Source organism: Bombina bombina, chromosome 2 (genome assembly GCF_027579735.1).
Source record: "Bombina bombina isolate aBomBom1 chromosome 2, aBomBom1.pri, whole genome shotgun sequence".
Lineage (NCBI taxonomy): Eukaryota > Metazoa > Chordata > Amphibia > Anura > Bombinatoridae > Bombina > Bombina bombina.
Window position 1 is genome coordinate 85,663,607 of NC_069500.1, and position 20,561 is coordinate 85,684,167.

Consider the following 20,561-nt stretch of genomic DNA (forward strand, 5'->3'; position numbering starts at 1 on the left):
GTCATGTGATCAGGGGGCTGGAAGAAGGTTCTTAGATACAAGGTAATCACAGAGGTAAAAAGTATATTAATATAACTAACTGTGTTGGTTATGCAAAACTGGGGAATGGGTAATAAAGGGATTATCTATCTTTTAAAACAATAACAATTCTATGGTAGACTGTCCCTTTAAAGTAATGAGATCTCAGGTGTTAGAAAAAAAAAATGCAGGCAAAGGGCTTTAACATAGAGATACATATCTAAAGATATGTGTATGTATGTACGTACGTACCTATATATGTGTACATATGTATTTAAATGTGTATTTATGAATTTACAGACCTATATAGACACATATAAACATGAATACATATGTACACTTATATATACATATATATAAATGCATTGGAGCCCTTTGCAGTTAAGTAGATAAAAACAAGTAAAAACATATTTATGCAATATTATTGTTTTAATAAAGTGTTATACTGTGTATTTACTGTAAATATTTAAAGGGACACTGAACCCAATTTTTTTCTTTTGTAATTCAGAAAGAGCCTGCAATTTTAAGCAACTTTCAAATTTACTCCTATTATCATTTTTTCTTTGTTCTCTTGCTATCATTATTTGAAAAAGAAGGCATCTAAGCTTTTTTTGTTTCAGTACTCTGGACAGCACTTTTTTATTGGTGGATGAATTTATCCACCAATCAGCAAGGACAACCCAGGTTGTTCACCAAAAATGGGCCGGCATCTAAACTTACATTCTTGCATTTCAAATAAAGATACCAAGAGAATGAAGAAAATTTGATAATAGGAGTAAATTAGAAAGTTGCTTAAAATTTCGTGCTCTATCTGAATCACGAAAGAAAAATATTGGGTACAGTGTCCCTTTAACATTCCTATGTTCTGCACATATAAAACATATTCCTGTATGTGAAGAACATTGGAATGTGACATTCAGATTTTCATGTAGGGGTAGCACACATTAGAATATGCAATCGTGTTTGCGAGTTGTTATTCTAAGTTCGGCTTTTTGCGCGAGAGCGAAAATAGTTTACTTTCCACAGATAAACAATGAGCCAAACTTCTATCGCAGTTAATGCTCGAGTGGGAGTGTTAATTAGCGCTCCACTTCTGGGCCTTTATGGGAAATAGGTTTTGAGTTTAATGTTCCATTAAGGAAATTTTGTTGGGGAACATAAAATAGGTCAAGAACATAAAATGACAAATGGTTTAACAATAAACCAGACATTTCTACTACAAAATTCTGATAACCATGTATCTCACTGTATTGGAAATGCCTCTTCAAATGACTTGTGTAATGACAAGCTGACCCTATTAATTGACAAATATACAAAACAAAAAAGCTATAACCAACAGCCCAAATGACAGATAAATCAGCCTAAAGCAGGCTTACAACATAACCATAAAGGAGAGTGTGACAAGGTTTAGAATTAACACATTGTTTACTGCTAATGTTTTTCAAGAGCAACATACCACTTGCTTTAATTTGGAAGAATCAAAATAATGGAAAACAGCACACCAATTTTCCTCTTTCAGTGGGGCACGGAGTAACAGACTTGCCAAGTCTCACCAAAGTCCATAAATTTCAAGAAACTCCAGCCACCAATTTCTTTTAAAAGACCTTTATTCTTTTGTCATGTGTCCCATTGATATACAACGTTTCAAGCCAGCATTAGGCTCTTAGTCATGTACATGACTAAGAGCCTAATGTTGGCTTGAAACGTTGTATATCAATGGGACACATGACAAAAGAATAAAGGTCTTTTAAAAGAAATTGGTGGCTGGAGTTTCTTGAAATTTAATTTGGAAGAGCCAGTCTGGACCCGTTACCAGAATAGGAAACATTTAAATTGATTTTACCTTTTATTTTTATTTTTTAAACTTCCTTTGCGCAGTGTTCATTACTTCCTGTCACAGCCCTACAAGGAGCCTGTGATCTCTACAGGAAGCTTATCTAGCATGATGTCATAAAACATCTACAGCTGGTCTTAGTATTAAGTGAATAGACTAGATAATCAGGAAGTCAGATTTGCTCATGCTCAAAACTGCCAGAATGAAACCTTATCACACTGATTTTAGCTACAGTGCTAATTTTACAAAGAAAACAAGTAAGTTGCTTGCGTTTTTGTTTTTTTTACACAATCTGTTTCTTTTTAAATTTACTTTGATTTAACATATTTGTTTTTATCAAAGGAGCGCTGTGTAATGTCCCTTTAAAGCCATTCATGGACTGATATGTAACCTGAATAGGCTTGTCAAGTCTGCAGGTGCACTTCCAACTCTCAGACCTGGAAAACCCACACTGTTCATATCTAAATAACAGGAAAAAGTAAATAATGAAAGTATACTGTAACGTTTTTACACTATACATAATTAAACATTGTATATTACAATCTCAGTCATTTGTTTTTGGTTGCATCTATGAAAGAGCATTTTAACAATGTGTAACTTTTTTTTTTTTTAACCACGTGCTATTTTCATGCTGGTGGAAGCCTGCCCCTGTCCCCCAATAGAGCTGGGGGAGTTGTCCATATCAGCCACGCACAATACCAGTCTAAATAGTTATCTTAATTCGTAAAAAAAAAAAAATACTAGGTTTCATTTCTGCTCTTTTATACGCACAATATACTTTTTTAGCTTTGAGGTCTTTATAAGGGACATACAAGTGCAAAAAGAAAATGTTAGTTCATTTTATTATTGCACTATTGCTTGATTATAACTATTTGGGGTTAACATAAAAAGTCAGCTTCAGAGCAGCAATTAACTACTGGGAGCTAGCTGAACACATCTAGTGAGTCAATGACATGAGGCATATGCGTGTAGCCATCAATCACTAGCTAGCTCTAAATAGTGCATTGCAGCCCCTGATCCTACCTAGTTTTGCTTTTCAACAAAGGCTACCAAGAGAACAAAGTACATTTGATAAAAGAAATAAATTGAAAAAATGTCTCTTCAAATGTCATGCTCTATCGGAATCATGAAAGTGTGTCCCTTTAAGATACTATTTTAATGTGTTTTTTTTTTTTTTTTAAAAGGTAAGAACTGCACCCAGTTACTCGTCCAGGAAGCATTGTTGGAGACGCAAGTGTCAGCCAGAACTACAGACTTTCTGTGTTGTCAATTGAGTTTTACAAATGAAAAACCATACAGTGAAGTAATAAGCAAGCAAGTTAGAATTAAATAAGGCAAGGATTACGGCTTTATAAGTCACAAGGCTTGTGCGTATTTATGTCTTTGCACTACAGAATGGAAGAACTTGCTCTTCTGTTGCACAATCACAACTCTAGGTTCTTGAAGAAGGATTTTGTTTCTCCGCACACGGGATTCACACACATCGGACATCGTAGAGTTAACTGTTTTGAGCAGATCTCATTGGACTTGAGATGGGAAAGAACTAAATCTGCAAGTGCCTATATAAGCAGGGATACAAAAAAAGAGGAAAATAAAGAAAAAGATAAAAACAAGCAGAGAAAAACCTATATTTCTAAACACTGTCCCAATCGAAATGATAATGACGAAGATCAAACATCAAGCAAATAAATGCAAATCTGTAACTTTTTCACATTGATTATTTGATGTTGTTTCTTCATTTATCTGCTTTAAACCACCCACCAGGCACTATTTTTTATTTTTATTTTTACAATGGGAACCTTGTGACTTTAAAACCACAGGCTGCCCCTTGTAATTCTTCAAGGTGTATATATTATCTGTGCAAGCTCGGCATTGTTTATCCTGAGCTACGCTTTTCCCCACTTAAAAAGTATAGATTTTCACATTGTTGCAGTGTTTAGAAGTAAGAACCAATAATCACTGTGATGCAGTCAATAGCATTAAAGCAAGTTTAACAATACTGATACCTTAGAGAACAATGGATTTCCATTAAGAGACTCAGATCTTCTGATATTTTCAACTCCACACTAGAATAGGAAGAAAAAAAATAATAAAAAAGTTTACTCTTCTAATCGTTCTCGCACAGTATGATACAAATACTTATGTGAATAGATTTCTAATAAATATGAATTTAAGTTAAGATTTTATTTTCAAGCATTTTATTTTTACAATGGGTTTGCCAACACCAATTTAACCTGTAATTTTAGAGATTGAAAGAATTAAAGGACACTAAAGTCAAAATTAGAGACTTTCATTACGATAGAGCATGCCTTTTTTGTGCCTTTCCAATTCACTTACATTACCACAACATGCGCAATCTTTTTATATGCACACTTTGAGGCACCAGCTATTACCGAGCATGTGCAAGAGCTCACAGTGTTGGTGATTGGCTGACAGCTGTCACATGATATAGGTGGTTGACATATTGAAGAACATTTTTAAAGTTGTCAAAAAAAAAAAAAAATCCACTACTTATTTAACCCCTTTATCCAATTAGACCTATATATACACACCCACACACACGTCTTGCAGTACTTTGCCTATCGTACTGCAAGATGTATATATACACGTCTTAGCTTCAGGAAGCTCCAGCAGTCTCAGCTGTTAAATTATATAATAATTTAATAGCCGAGAGCTGGAGTTCCTGAAGCTCCAGGCATCTGCCGCATATGAAATTAAAGAGTGATCGGTGCTCCAGTTCCATATGAGGGCAGATGCCTGATCCTTACAGACGGTGGCACAATGGGCTCGAACAAGCTACGGTGGACAGGGGCACATATGTGTAAATTAAGGGGTTAAAAGCCAGAGTAAGTGCTATTGGAGTGTATTATGTATCTGTCGATTATGAAATTCTACTGTATTCACTGGTCCTTTAGACTGGATTGACCAGATTGCTTATGTAGGCATATTGAGATTGTGATTCAATTTCTAAAACATACTTTACTATACAGTTGATTTTACAAATAAAATTAAAAAATCTTAAGACAATTTCCATTTCATTCCACCCAAGACAAGTTGCCTTTAAAGATTCAGAATTTTTTTTTTTATTATTCCCAAATAAAAACTTTTAGTTCTTTGCAGCAACAGTTTTGTAAAATAATCTAAGTCTAGGAATGTATAAATGTTCAAACAGACTGACAGTTACCTTTGTGTTCAAGTTGGTTTTTAATTATAACACAAGTTACATAAGTATTATTATGCAGCTCTTGAGAAAGTCTTGAGAAAGGCCTGTGAGAGGCCGAAACGCGTCGACATACCACTGGTAAGCCTATTTCCAATACCCTAATAAGGTGTTTAAAACTTTATTGCACTATTGCATTTTTTGTTTTTCACAGGTTTCAGGAAGACACCTTTGGAACTTTACTATTAGGATACACCAGAAGTTTAGTTTAATTTCCTCCCAAAGCACACACTCTTTTTTATTTTCATTGGGATACCCTCCAAACAGTTTGGGAAATAACATACACTTTTCCACTATCACATTTTTTTCCACCCTTTTTTCGATACTTTTTACACATTTTTTCAGCTTTATTTTCACTTTTTAAGCCACTCTAAGTTTTTACATATCACTATTTTTATTGAAACTTTCTATTGGAATCTTTTATTGGAACTTTGAAATTTCCAATTTTTCACATTTATTTGAACACTCTGATTTGTCACTCCAACACACGGATTCAACACTACCAAGAAAGACTCTTTATCACCTGTAACACTATCAGTCCTCCTTTATCATATAGTGAGGATTTTTCTTTGAAGGCACTTTATAGGAACACCATCATACAAATACAAACACTTTATACAGTGTGTGTCAGCATCCATTTGTAACACATCTGTACATTTCCACAGAGTGTTTTATCCTGTGACTACCTCATTGTGAATACTATATTGTATTTTACTGTTTATATCTGTATCATGGATCCATTAAGTTTTTAACATATTGCGACTGATGTTAAATTGATGTTATAAATACATTTTAGTCTTTTACCACACCCACCTTAGCCTTCTTTTGTTGGCGTTCTCTTCCAGCACCCACATATCTGTTACTCACCAAGTCCACTATGGGACTTTTGGAAGAGAGCTTAAGGTGTACCCATTAGCGCTTGGCCTACCAAACCTTTAAATTTATATACTACAAAACTATACTTTAATGGACATGTAGTATGTAATTTTTAAGCTAATAGAATACTATAGGGAGAGGTACATAGACTGGTTACATGTATATATCTGAAAATCTATCAACACCATTATATATAGTAGAAGGCTATAGGTACCACAGACATCATAGTCTTTAGTTAAATGAGGCAAGTAATTACCGGTTCCATTACTAGGAGAGAAGTGTGTCTAATATTGTTACTATTGATCCAATAATGGGACAATTAGTTAGTAAAGGTATATTTGTGCCACAGCCCACATCTCTATAGTATAAGCAACTGTCAACTTAGCTACTCGGCTCCGGCCGCAAGCTGAGGCGCATATTATCTTTTAGCAAAGCCTGGCACTGGCAGCCTGCCTTTACCTTACATCCGCTCCCACAGTTTCTCACCTCACCACGCGCTATTCTGCCTGTTGCCGTGCCGCTTTTGATTCTAGTTACTGGCTGCGCAATGCGCAGTCAAAACTGTAGTCCTTCAATGCACAGCACCTGGGTTGTGTGGGTGGAGCCTGGAGATTACGGTAATATGTGGACAGGAGTCAACCACATTCGGTCCACATATTGCAGGAGCTGCTCTGTGTGCTACCTGCCAGGCCAGGACTTACCTCCGGCTCCTTCCACTGACTTAACTGACTTGTTTGCAGCATTAGCCGACAGAGTGCTCACACCCCCAGCCCTCCACCACACAAACGTAAGCACTCAAATCCCACCCACCCAAGAAAGTTGCAGCCGGCGCAGCCAATCCTAAAAATCCTTTTGAGAAGGTGCCGGTACTGCGTGCAGAGGTGCCGGTATGGCGTACCGTTGCGTACTGGCAGAAAAAAAGATAGAGATATATATATATATATATATATATATATATATATATATAAATAAATAAATAAATAAATAAATAAATAAAATAAATAAATCTCATATATAAACCACACCAAAGACCCCAAAAAAGGTTTAAATATTCAACTAAAATGTTACATAACCCATCATATGTCTGCCTGCAGGTTACTGCTCACATCTATTTTTGTTTAATAATTGTTTGCAAATGAATAATCTTTATTTTCTGGATAAAAATAAATATTGTGTAGTATGGAGATTCTTTATCATCCCTGACAGACTTGATGAAAACAGTGAACTTTACCTCATTTGCTAAGACTTGTGCATATTCTATGTCCAACTCATAGAGCGTTTCAATGTGATCACTAGTAAAAGCTATGGGCACCAATAAGATGTTCTTCTTTCCTCTCTCAGCAAGTCCTTTAATAGCGTCACTTGTTTGTGGACCCAACCAAGCCATTGGCCCAACCTGCAAAATATAACATTTTATCATATGAGAGAACAGCATTAAAGTGTACAGATATTTTTCGGAAATAAAAAGTTTAAATTACATTTGTACAATTTATACAATTGACCCCAGGGGACAGGTTGATACCTGGCTCTTAAAAATACAACTGCCACAATCCTATTGGTGGATAGCAATACGCCACAAGCATAAACACAAAGGGCCGGATTACGAGTGAAGCGCTAACAGCAAGCGAAAAGGGGCTTATTGCATGCGTCCGGTTGACCACTCGTATTACAAGTTAAAAGTAAACACGAATGCTCAAGAACAATCACAAATTTACACTAGAATGATTACCATATGCTCTGGTTAACTGTTTACAATAAAAAACAAAAATCACAAAAACCATCAAAAATACATTCAAAATTACTGTTACACTCATAATATCTAATAAAAATTATTTAAAAAAAAGACAAAAAAAGTTATAAGGGCTCAAAGATATGAGGTCTCAGGTGCTAAAGGAACAGTTCACACTAAAATTGTTATTGTTTAAAAAGATAGATAACGCCTAAACTACCCATTCCCCAGCTTTGCACAACCAACATTGTTATATTAATATATTTAATAACATCTAAACCTCTAAATTTCTGCCTGTTTCTGAGCCACTACAGACAGCCTCTTAATCACATGGGCCAGATAGATAACATTGTGTATACACCCGAGGAGTTAAAGGGCCAGTATAGTTACCTGACAAATTTCGAGACAGATAGTTAAAGCATGAAATATGCAAATAAAACATATACCAATGTTTTTAAAAACGTAACTTTGTAAAAATGTACCTTTACATTTGACGCTCCAGTGTATTTTTACAACAGGTAATGGTTATTTTTCTTTAGTTAAATAAAACTATTTCAATTATTATTATTATTATGAGAATTTTTTTTCTCGTTCCAGTAAAATACAGCTGAACAGTTGATCAAATATAAATGATTAACCTATTAAACTGGAGTTAACCACCCGAAAATTGTATTAATTCATTTAAATTATCTATCTATGCCACTGGTTTTCAAACCTGTCCTTAGGCCTCCCCATCAGGCTACATTTTGTGGATATCTGAATTAGAACACAGGTGAAATAATTAGCTGATTAGTAAACGTGGTTATTTCACCTGCTCTGGCCTGTTGGGGAGTCCGGAGGACAGGTTTGATAACCAGTGATCTATGTATATCTAATGATATATAACCGAATCAGTATTGGTCATCTACAAATGAAAACCATGATTTAAATTGATTTAAAATCGGTCTTAATGACTAGTGGTTTAAATCAATGCCACCCTGATAAGTATAAAATAACTTAAAAGCACAATAATGGGCTTTATTATTTATAAATTATGTGGTTCAGGAGAGCAGCAGTATAATACTCAGTAATAATTTGTCCTGTTAATATTACTGAAATATCCGTATAGTGTATTTATGCCCCATATGACCATACATACTGTAGTGCTGTAATATTACATATAGTGTTCAGCACTCTATTATCTCTTGCCTCATATGACCAGAAATACTGTAGTTCTGTAATATTACATATAGTGTTCAGCACTCTATTATCTATTGCCTCATATGACCATACATACTGTAGTTCTGTAATATTACATATAGTGTTCAGCACTCTATGATCTATTGCCTCATATGACCATACATACTGTAGTTCTGTAATATTACAGATAGTGTTCAGCACTCTATTGTTCAGCACTCTATTATCTATTGCCTCATATGACCATACATACTGTAGTTCTGTAATATTACAGATAGTGTTCAGCACTCTATTGTTCAGCACTCTATTATCTATTGCCTCATATGACCATACATACTGTAGTTCTGTAATATTACATATAGTGTTCAGCACTCTATGATCTATTGCCTCATATGACCATACATACTGTAGTGCTGTAATATTACATATAGTGTCCAGCACTCTATTGTTCAGCACTCTATTATCTATTGCCTCATATGACCATACATACTGTAGTTCTGTAATATTACATATAGTGTTCAGCACTCTATTGTTCAGCACTCTATTATCTATTGCCTCATATGACCATACATACTGTAGTGCTGTAATATTACATATAGTGTTCAGAACTCTATTATCTCTTGCCTCATATGACCATACATACTGTAGTGCTGTAATATTACAGATAGTGTTCAGCACTCTATTGTTCAGCACTCTATTATCTATTGCCTCATATGACCATACATACTGTAGTGCTGTAATATTACATATAGTGTTCAGAACTCTATTATCTCTTGCCTCATATGACCAGAAATACTGTTGTGGCTGCACATATATGCCTGTTAATGGCTTACAGATGTGTTCAGCTAACTCCAAGTAGTGTATTGCTGCTCCTTCAATAAAGCAATCCAAAAAAATGAAGCAAAATGGATAAAAAAAAAGAAGTAAAAAAAGAAGTATCTGAATCTAGAAACAAAAATGTGGGATTTCATATCCCTTTAAGATAGTTCCATTGTATTTCATCTTAACGTAGCTCCCTTGTATTTTTCACACACACAGTTATTTTCTGAACTTCTGCATCCCACGAAGCTTGAATTGACATTATGGGGACAAAAGGAGGTACAAGGCCACCAAGGATATGTACACATAGATAGCACTCAAAATCCCTTGCTGAGAACTAGATTTGGAAAGCCATTAGAGGTGGACGTTCCAAGGAAACAAATTAATTTAAAATGTAACCTTTATTTGGACATAGTTAAAAAATGGAAAACAAGACAATTAATTAAAACCACAGGAATTACTTCTAATTTAAATTAAGTTGGGATGGCGGAAATAAGGATATCAAAATAGGTTACATTGGATTAAGGTGCCAAGTTTACTTATAAGAGATGTGTATAAAATAGTAACCAATCTTCTGTAGAAGACCTAGGATGTGGATGTTAATCCATAGTCTTCAAGGAGACAATTTAGGTAATATTCTCTACAAAGTTAGAGGGATATACGTAATTAGATTATATCAAATTCAATCTAAGAGTGTGGATAAGGCATATATAGATATAGTGATTATGGTGCACTGTGATGTACCATATACATGCAAGATAAACCATGTATTGTTTGGATAGAATCCAGAAAATTGGAGATGCTTATAAAATATTCTGGCTAATCTCTATTTGTAGTCCACAATACTATAGAAGGTTCAGTAGTATATATACATATTTGTACCCAACAACAAAAAAATAATAATAATACAAAACGGAAAGGAATGATTTTAATCATGGATCCTGATGAATGTAATAAACCTAATGCATGTTGGTTTTCACTCTTTGCAGGAGAGAACTGGTTTTGATAATAAGATATCTGATAATTCTGAACGTAATTTCATCAATGTAAATAGTTGAATTCACTTATATTCTAGTTAAAACGTTCCAGTTAGATGATAGTGACTATTTATGAACCTCTTATATATGTTTAAATATAACCTGATTAGACCTAATACTAGTAAATTTGTTTATAAGTACAAAATTTAATCAATCCATATCTGTGCACTTTATGTTGCTGTCCAATAATGTCTGCAAGTTGTGAGTAAATTATATTATGCTTATAGAGTCACATTTATTAACTCTAATGCTATACTTATTATTAGTTTCGTTCCGATCAGATTACCAGCTTAAAGGGACAGTATACACTCATTTTCATATAACTGCATGTAATAGACACTACTATAAAGAATAAGATGCACAGATACTGATATAAAAATCCAGTATAAAATGGTTTAAAAATGTACTTAGAAGCTTTCAGTTTATCTCTGTTGAAAAAGCAGTTGGAAAGCCCACTGCAAGTGGGAAATAAGACACTCCCCCCTCCCCCTTCTTTTGCATATGAAAAGACCCTTTACACAAACAGGAGCGAGCTGGAGAAGGTAGCTGACGGTATTCAAATAAAACTTTGGGGCTTGGTTAGGAGTCTGAAAATCAGAGCAATGTTATTTAAGAATAAGCAAAACTATACATTTTTTACAAAAAACAAACTTTATGGGCTTTATAAATAGATCATCTACAAAAAATTTATGCAAAGAAAAAATGAGTGTATAATGGCCCTTTAAGCTTAATCTTGGTGTGGACAGATAACCTTTATCTTTAAAACGAATCGTAGCTAAACTTATTAGCAGAAGAATGAATCTAATGGATCATATGTACTTTATCTGTAATTTGATCACAATTAACTATTACCTTGTTCTATTTGGATATAAATCTACTGGTTTCTAAATATGTATATGAGCGTACTGTGTGCGGCTGCTATTGTTTGTAAAGGGTGGAATTACTAAATCGAGATTCAAGAGTCAGCGTCTTGATAAGTTGACCGCTATTAACTATTCAAGCATATCCCTGTATCTAAATATACATATATATGTTGTAAACTATTGATCTATTATGTCTTTACGAGACTAACTATCCCTTATGCACCATCCTGACTGAAGCTTACTGCATTAAGCTGATTTTAGGTACTATCCGCCATTACCTATATACAATGAATATGTTTATGTAATATCAGTTTCTAAAGCCTAGATATATAGTCCTCTATTATGTTTCGCCAAATCGGCTTTTTAAAAAAAAAAAAAAAAAAAAAAAAAAAAAAGCTGGTTCTCTCGGCGAAACATGTCAGGGGAGGTTTGGAGCTAAATGGGCTCTTACTTTGCGTTTTTTAATTGAGCAGGAATTTAGAAATAACAGTTTAATATTAACTAGTCAGCTAAAGCCTCTTTGATGATAATAGAGGACTATATATCTAGGCTTTAGAAACGGCGTCTTCTATCTTCCTCCATCCGTTGGACGTCTTGAAGATGGACCCGCTCCCCGCCGGATGGATGAAGATAGAAGATGCCGTCTGGATGAAGACTTCTGCCCGTTTGGAGGACCACTTCTGCCGGATTCATTGAGGACTTTCGGCCCGGTTGGGTGAAGACTTCTCCCGTAAGGTGATCTTCAAGGGGTTAGTGTTAGGTTTTTTTTTAAGGGGGTATTGGGTGGGTTTTAGAGTAGGGTTGGTTGTGTGGGTGCTGGGTTTTAATGTTGGGGGGGGATTTCTAATTTTTTTTACAGGTAAAAGTGCTGATTACTTTGGGGCAATGCCCCGCAAAAGGCCCTTTTAAGGGCTATTTGTAATTTAGTGTAGGGTAGGGCTTTTTTTATTTTGGGGGGATTTTTTATTTTGTTAGGGGGATTAGATTAGGTGTAATTAGTTTAAAAATCTTGTAATTTGTTTATTATTTTCTGTAATTTAGTGTTTTGGTTTTTTTGTACTTTTATTTAATTGTATTTAATTGTATTTAGTTTAGGGAATTAATTTAATTATAGTGTAGTGTTAGGTGTTATTGTAACTTGGGTTAGGTTTTATTTTACAGGTACTTTTGTATTTATTTTAGCTAGGTAGTTTATTAAATAGTTAATAACTATTTAGTAACTATTCTACCTAGTTAAAATAAATACAAACTTGCCTGTAAAATAAAAATAAACCCTAAACTAGATACAATGTAATTATTAGTTATATTGTAGCTAGCTTGGGGTTTATTTTATAGCTAAGTTTTTAGTTTTAAATAGGAATAATTTAGTTAATTATACTAATTTTATTTATTTAAATTATATTTAAGTTAGGGGGTGTTAGGGTTAGACTTAGGTTTAGGGGTTAATACATTTAGAATAGTGGCAGCGACGTGGGGGGGGCAGATTAGGAGTTAATAAATGTAGGTAGGTGGCGGCGATGTTAGGGACGGCATATTAGGGGTTAATAATCTTTAACTAATGTTTGCAATGCGGGAGTGCGGCAGTTTAGGGGTTAATATGTTTATTATAGTGGTGGCGACGTTGGGGGCGGCAGATTAGGGGTTAAGAAGTGTAGGTAGGTTGCGGCGACATTGGGGAAGGCAGATTAAGGGTTAATAAATATAATGTAGGTGTCGGCGATGTTAGGGGCATCAGATTAGGGGTTCATAAGTATAATGTAGGTGGCAGCGGTGTCTGGAGTGGCAGATTAGGGGTTAATAATATAATGTAGGTGTCGGCGATGTCGGGGGCGGCAGATAAGGGGCTAATAAGTGTAAGATTAGAGGTGTTTAGACTCAAGGGTTCATGTTAGGGTGTGGTGTAGACATAAAATGTATTTCCCCATAGGAATCAATGGGGCTGCGTTAAGGAGCTTTACGCTGCTTTTTGGCAGGCGTTAGACTTTTTTTTCAGCCGGCTCTCCCCGTTGATTCCTATGGGGAAATCGTGCACAAGCACGTTACATCAGCTCACCGCTAACGTAAGCAGCGCTGGTATTGGAGTGCGGTAAGGAGCAGAATTTTTCTCAATGCTCACTTCTTGTCTGGGTTGTAAAAACTCGTAATACCAGCGCTGTATGTAAGTGAGCGGTGAGAATAAACTGCTCGTTAGCACCGCACAGCTCAAAACGAAAAAAACTTATAACCTGATTAGACCTAATACTAGTAAATGTGTTTATATTTAAACATATATAAGAGGTTCATAAATAGTCACTATCATCTAACTGGAACGTTTTAACTAGAATATAAGTGAATTCAACTATTTACATTGATGAAATTACGTTCAGAATTATCAGATATCTTATTATCAAAACCAATTCTCTCCTGCAAAGAGTGAAAACCAACATGCATTAGGTTTATTACATTCATCAGGATCCATGATTAAAATCATTCCTTTCTGTTTTTTATTATTATTTTTGTTGTTGTTGGGTACAAATATGTATATATACTACTGAACCTTCTATAGTATTGTGGACTACAAATAGAGATTAGCCAGAATATTTTATAAGCATCTCCAATTTTATGGATTCTATCCAAACAATACACGGTTTATCTTGCACGTATATGGTACATCACAGTGCACCATAACCACTATATCTATATATGCCTTATCCACACTCTTAGATTGAATTTGATATAATCTAATTACCTAGATCCCTCTAACTTTGTAGAGATTACCTAAAAATTGTCTCCTTGAAGACTATGGATTAACATCCACATCCTAGGTCTTCTACAGAAGATTTGTTACTATTTTATACACATCTCTTATAAGTAAACTTAGCACCTTAATCCAATGTAACCTATTTGGATATCCTTATTTCTGCCATCCCAACTTAATTTAAATCAAAAGTAATTCCTGTGGTTTTAATTAATTGTCTTGTTTTCCATTTTTTTTTTTAACTATGCCCAAATAAAAGTTACATTTTAAAATAATTTGTTTCCTTGGAACGTCCACCTCTAATGGCTTTCCAAATCTAGTTCTCAGCAAGGGATTTTGAGTGCTATCTATGTGTACATATCCTTGGTGGCCTTGTTCCTCCTTTTGTCTCAATTGTTATTAGTACACAGCACCCACTGCATATTATTATAATTTTACCATGAATGGCAGGTAAACATTATACCCCCGTTCATATTATGACTATATATTGAGTCCCTTTTATTACTCAGTAGTGCCATTGGGCCTTCTTCTTTTCTTGAATTGACATTATGTAGCCATTAAATTGTATCACTCAACCTTTCATTGTTTTTTAGGGAGCAACACTAAAATTATTTATTAAAATCTTTGCCCTCACCCCTTCGCCAGTCTACTAATAAAAGAAATAATCGAAATGTGACAGTTCACATTTACTTATTCATCTTAAAGTCTGCCACACTTCTATAAATGTATATCCTAAATTTCTTATCTTACATGAAAGTTATTTGTCTGAAAAATGTCTGTAGAATTGTGTGTAGAAAGGTGAAGAAGACTAAAGTTTTGATACAAATCACTTATAAATTATTTAAAGTCTTATATGGCCTACAATATAAGCTCAGCTACCATATGGACATGTATATAAAATCACATGGTCCTGGCCTTTAAGGACTGTGTTGACAAGCATACAACACATCCAGATAATCTAAAGATCAGTGCATCAATGTATGTGCAGTGATCCAATCAGCTTCCTGCCTCATTGTATACCAATAGCCTCCTAGAGCCAATCATAAAGGGTGTGTCATAATACAGCATGTCAATAATCAAAGTAAAACCTCACTCTTTCATGTGAAAAATAGTGCATACCTTGGATTGCCATACAAGCCTGTACGTATTTGAAAAGCCAAGTTTCTCCATAACTTTTTGCACAGTTGCTCCAACTTCCTGTGGATATGGATCCCCTCGATTAACAACCTGCAAAAAGAAGCATATACTATTATCATCCCCAGAATAATCTTTTAGTTTAACTTCAAGCAAGCAAGAGATACAGCTCTTAAAAGGGAAGCCGACACCTAAATAACAAAACACATGAAAGTATTAAACCATATTAAAATATTAAATAGTAAAACTCCTTATCAGACGTACATAATAAAACAGGAGTGCTTACATGACGGAACAGCCATGAGATTTTGTTTAGATGACCACAAGCAAATTTTAGAAAAACTGCACAGTTATATTGTTATCATTTGTTAAGCACTAGGCGTGAGCAAAAATTTGTATGCAACATTTATAGAAACAAAAAAGGAATATGGCAGCATTCACCTATTTCTGGTGCCAGATTTATTAGTGTAGGAGTGCAAGACACAAATATCTGAACACATCCATATATTTGAATGTTGCACTTTTACACTAATAGATTTGGCACTGAAAATAGCCAAATGCCGCTGCCTGCCACTATATTCAGCACTCATTTCTATAATGAATGCCGAATATGAATTTTTGCTCATGACTAATAACCACTTCCATGGGCCTGATGAGAATGGGTTGTCATGCAGATCTCTGCCTGTAAGCAAATGACAACCCATTGCCAATTCCTTGCACTGCAGGCCATGATTGGTGGTGGTATACTGAGTGTCACTCACAAATGTGCGTGGTGACATCACAAAGGGGGAGAAACCAGGAAGGGACAGGCAGCAAGGGGAGTTGGATAAGGGAGGAGGTTTTTCAAGCCCCTCAATCTTGGCTCCCTTACTAGCCACAGAGCCCTCAATTGAGAGAATTGTCTGCTCTTTCAAATGGCGCTGGTCGCTTGGAAATGTTTTTTAAAATGTATATGGGTTTTGCTGAAAAATGGCTCAATAAAAAAATAAATTGTAATGTCTAGAAAGGAGACAAGTCCCTCGTAAGAAATATATGAATTTTGTCTGTATAGTCAGGTGATCACCTTTTAAGAAAAAAGAAAAAAAGAGCTTTTATTACTGTACTAGCACAAAGGGGTAAATTTAGGTTTTACTGTAACCCCCAGAATCCCAATAATTTAGAAAGGTGCATTTTTTGTTGCAGAGTTCTCACATGTTATGAAATATAAATATAATAATGGGATAATCCTAATCTGCTGGGCCTACTGAAAAAGTATAATTTGTGCAGGTTACTCACTGAAATATGACTTACAATAGTGTTAAAATGTAAACAGAAACAAAAGAAAAACTAAAAATCAGCTAAGCACAAGGGTGTGAAAAAGGCTTAGCAGCAAAGGGGTTAAGAACTATGCAAAACCTCCAGGAAACTCCAGCCTTGCCAACAGTCATAGTAAATACAAAATAGATGGTTACATAAAATACCACTAGATGGCAGTGTGTTACAAAAAATATATATAATATAGCTCAATATAATTTGAAACATTAAAATTATTAGTTTTTTAACCCCTTAAAGGGACACTAAACGCAAAAAAAATTTCTTTCATGATTCAGATAAAGCATGCAATTTTAAGCAACTTTCTAATTTACTCCTATTATCAATTTTTCTTCATTCTCTTACAATCTTTATTTAAAAAGCAGGAATGTGATGCATAGGAGCCGGCCCATTTTTGGTTGAGAACCTGGGTTATGCTTGCTTATTGGTGGGTAAATGTAAGCCTCCAATAAGCGCTGTCCATGGTGTTGAACCTAAAATGGGCTGGCAGCTAAGATTTACATTCCTGCTTTTAAAATAAAGATAGCAAGAGAATGAAGAAAAAGTGATACTAGGAGAAAAATATAATGTTGCTTAAAATTTCGTGCTCTATCTGAATCATGAAAGGAAAAAATTGGGTTCAGTGTCCCTTTAATGACAGTCGACCTCCCTGTACTTTGGCTGTTTTCCCTATAAACCATTAAATAGCCCAGCTCTCACCAACAGCAGCAAGGCCGTACTATTGCCAAATGCTGGGAGGCATGTAGTAATAGCGCAAAAGCTGCAAGACCCGCACTATTACAGGGAAGAAAAACAGGGTACGTCCGTGTTGTGAACCATTTTCCAATTTACTTCTATTAGCAAATGTACATCATTCTCTTGGTATCCTTTGTTGAAAAAGCATTAATGCACTAGTGGGAGCTAGTTGAACACATCAAGTCAGCCAATGACAAGAGGCATATTTGTGCATCCACCAATCAGCAGTAAGTTCCCAGTAGTGCATTGCTACTCCTAAACCTACCTAGATATACATTTCAACAAAGAATACCAGAATGAAGCAAATTAGATAATAGAAGTACATTAGAAAGTTGTTTAAAATTGCATGTTCTAGCTGAATCATTAAAGAAAAATATTGGATTTCATGTCCAATTAAAGGGACACTCAGATCAAATAATATTTTCATGATTCAGATACAGCATGTCATTTTAAATAACTTTTCAATTTACTTCCATTAAATAAATGTGCACAGTCTTTTATATTTACACTTTTTGAGTCACCAGCTCCTCCTGAGTATGTGAAATAAATGTGATAACAAAAATCATAAAAGGAAAACCAAATAAAGTTCTGAATCAAGGATATGTCTGTGTCCTCTGGATGAGTTTTTCAGCTTGTTAGCATTCCTCAGTGAGATCCCATAAAAAAGGAAACAGAAAATTGCAACATAGTGTGAATCTGTAATGGCACTTTGAGGAAGTAGTTGTTTTGTAACAAATGACTACTCACATTTGTTGGAGCTTTCCACTAAGCTCAAGGATATGCGCACTCCCACTTTATACTGATGGGAAAACAGTACACTAGGCAAAACTTGGATACAAATTTATTTTAAAATAAAAAAAAAAAAAAGAGGAATTCCTTGACAAAGCATACCAGCGAAACGTACGTCGGAACTGAACTGTTCTATATTGAGTTTTATTGCGTCTCTACACTAGCCAGGACACCTGGGGGCTTAGCGCTATTGTCTTGCTACTAAAAAGGTTTTGGTTTCAGCGGTCACACTCCTGCTGATCCATTTACCTCTTTGCAAGTTTGGCGATTTAAAGCATTTGTTACAGCATATCTACTTTTGTACCCTTACATTGTGGTGTTATCAAGGCTTATGTGACGCTTTTATATATTTTAAAAACAGAATTTATGTTTACCTGATAAATTACTTTCTCCAACGGTGTGTCCGGTCCACGGCGTCATCCTTACTTGTGGGATATTCTCTTCCCCAACAGGAAATGGCAAAGAGCCCAGCAAAGCTGGTCACATGATCCCTCCCAGGCTCCGCCTACCCCAGTCATTCGACCGACGTTAAGGAGGAATATTTGCATAGGAGAAACCATATGGTACCGTGGTGACTGTAGTTAAAGAAAATAAATTATCAGACCTGATTAAAAAAACCAGGGCGGGCCGTGGACCGGACACACCGTTGGAGAAAGTAATTTATCAGTTAAACATAAATTCTGTTTTCTCCAACATAGGTGTGTCCGGTCCACGGCGTCATCCTTACTTGTGGGAACCAATACCAAAGCTTTAGGACACGGATGAAGGGAGGGAGCAAATCAGGTCACCTAAATGGAAGGCACCACGGCTTGCAAAACCTTTCTCCCAAAAATAGCCTCAGAAGAAGCAAAAGTATCAAACTTGTAAAATTTGGTAAAAGTGTGCAGTGAAGACCAAGTCGCTGCCCTACATATCTGATCAACAGAAGCCTCGTTCTTGAAGGCCCATGTGGAAGCCACAGCCCTAGTGGAATGAGCTGTGATTCTTTCGGGAGGCTGCCGTCCGGCAGTCTCGTAAGCCAATCTGATGATGCTTTTAATCCAAAAAGAGAGAGAGGTAGAAGTTGCTTTTTGACCTCTCCTTTTACCGGAATAAACAACAAACAAGGAAGATGTTTGTCTAAAATCCTTTGTAGCATCTAAATAGAATTTTAGAGCGCGAACAACATCCAAATTGTGCAACAAACGTTCCTTCTTTGAAACTGGTTTCGGACACAGAGAAGGTACGATAATCTCCTGGTTAATGTTTTTGTTAGAAACAACTTTTGGAAGAAAACCAGGTTTAGTACGTAAAACCACCTTATCTGCATGGAACACCAGATAAGGAGGAGAACACTGCAGAGCAGATAATTCTGAAACTCTTCTAGCAGAAGAAATTGCAACTAAAAACAAAACTTTCCAAGATAATAACTTAATATCAACGGAATGTAAGGGTTCAAACGGAACCCCCTGAAGAACTGAAAGAACCAAATTGAGACTCCAAGGAGGAGTCAAAGGTTTGTAAACAGGCTTAATTCTAACCAGAGCCTGAACAAAGGCTTGAACATCTGGCACAGCTGCCAGCTTTTTGTGAAGTAACACAGACAAGGCAGAAATCTGTCCCTTCAGGGAACTTGCAGATAATCCTTTTTCCAATCCTTCTTGAAGGAAGGATAGAATCCTAGGAATCTTAACCTTGTCCCAAGGGAATCCTTTAGATTCACACCAACAGATATATTTTTTCCAAATTTTGTGGTAAATCTTTCTAGTGACAGGCTTTCTGGCCTGAACAAGAGTATCGATAACAGAATCTGAGAACCCTCGCTTCGATAAGATCAAGCGTTCAATCTCCAAGCAGTCAGCTGGAGTGAAACCAGATTCGGATGTTCGAACGGACCCTGAACAAGAAGGTCTCGTCTCAAAGGTAGCTTCCAAGGTGGAGCCGATGACATATTCACCAGATCTGCATACCAAGTCCTGCGTGGCCACGCAGGAGCTATCAAGATCACCGACGCCCTCTCCTGATTGATCCTGGCTACCAGCCTGGGGATGAGAGGAAACGGCGGGAACACATAAGCTAGTTTGAAGGTCCAAGGTTCTACTAGTGCATCCACTAGAGCCGCCTTGGGATCCCTGGATCTGGACCCGTAGCAAGGAACTTTGAAGTTCTGACGAGAGGCCATCAGATCCATGTCTGGAATGCCCCACAGCTGAGTGACTTGGGCAAAGATTTCCGGATGGAGTTCCCACTCCCCCGGATGCAATGTCTGACGACTCAGAAAATCCGCTTCCCAATTTTCCACTC

The 20,561-nt window shown here is 35.9% G+C and overlaps 1 protein-coding gene across 1 annotated transcript in view; it reads right to left on the reverse strand.

Annotated features, from left to right (window-relative positions):
- Nucleotides 1-3,200: 3,200 nt before the first annotated feature.
- Nucleotides 3,201-20,561, reverse strand: part of FECH (ferrochelatase) — a 54,197-nt gene continuing 36,836 nt past the window's right edge. The window contains exons 8-11 of the mRNA XM_053701144.1: nucleotides 15,429-15,536; nucleotides 7,180-7,344; nucleotides 3,859-3,918; nucleotides 3,201-3,411 (exon numbers count right to left, since the gene is read on the reverse strand). Coding sequence (XP_053557119.1) covers nucleotides 3,277-3,411; nucleotides 3,859-3,918; nucleotides 7,180-7,344; nucleotides 15,429-15,536 — 468 coding nt within the window. The 3' untranslated portion in view covers nucleotides 3,201-3,276. The remainder of the gene's footprint in view (nucleotides 3,412-3,858; nucleotides 3,919-7,179; nucleotides 7,345-15,428; nucleotides 15,537-20,561) is intronic.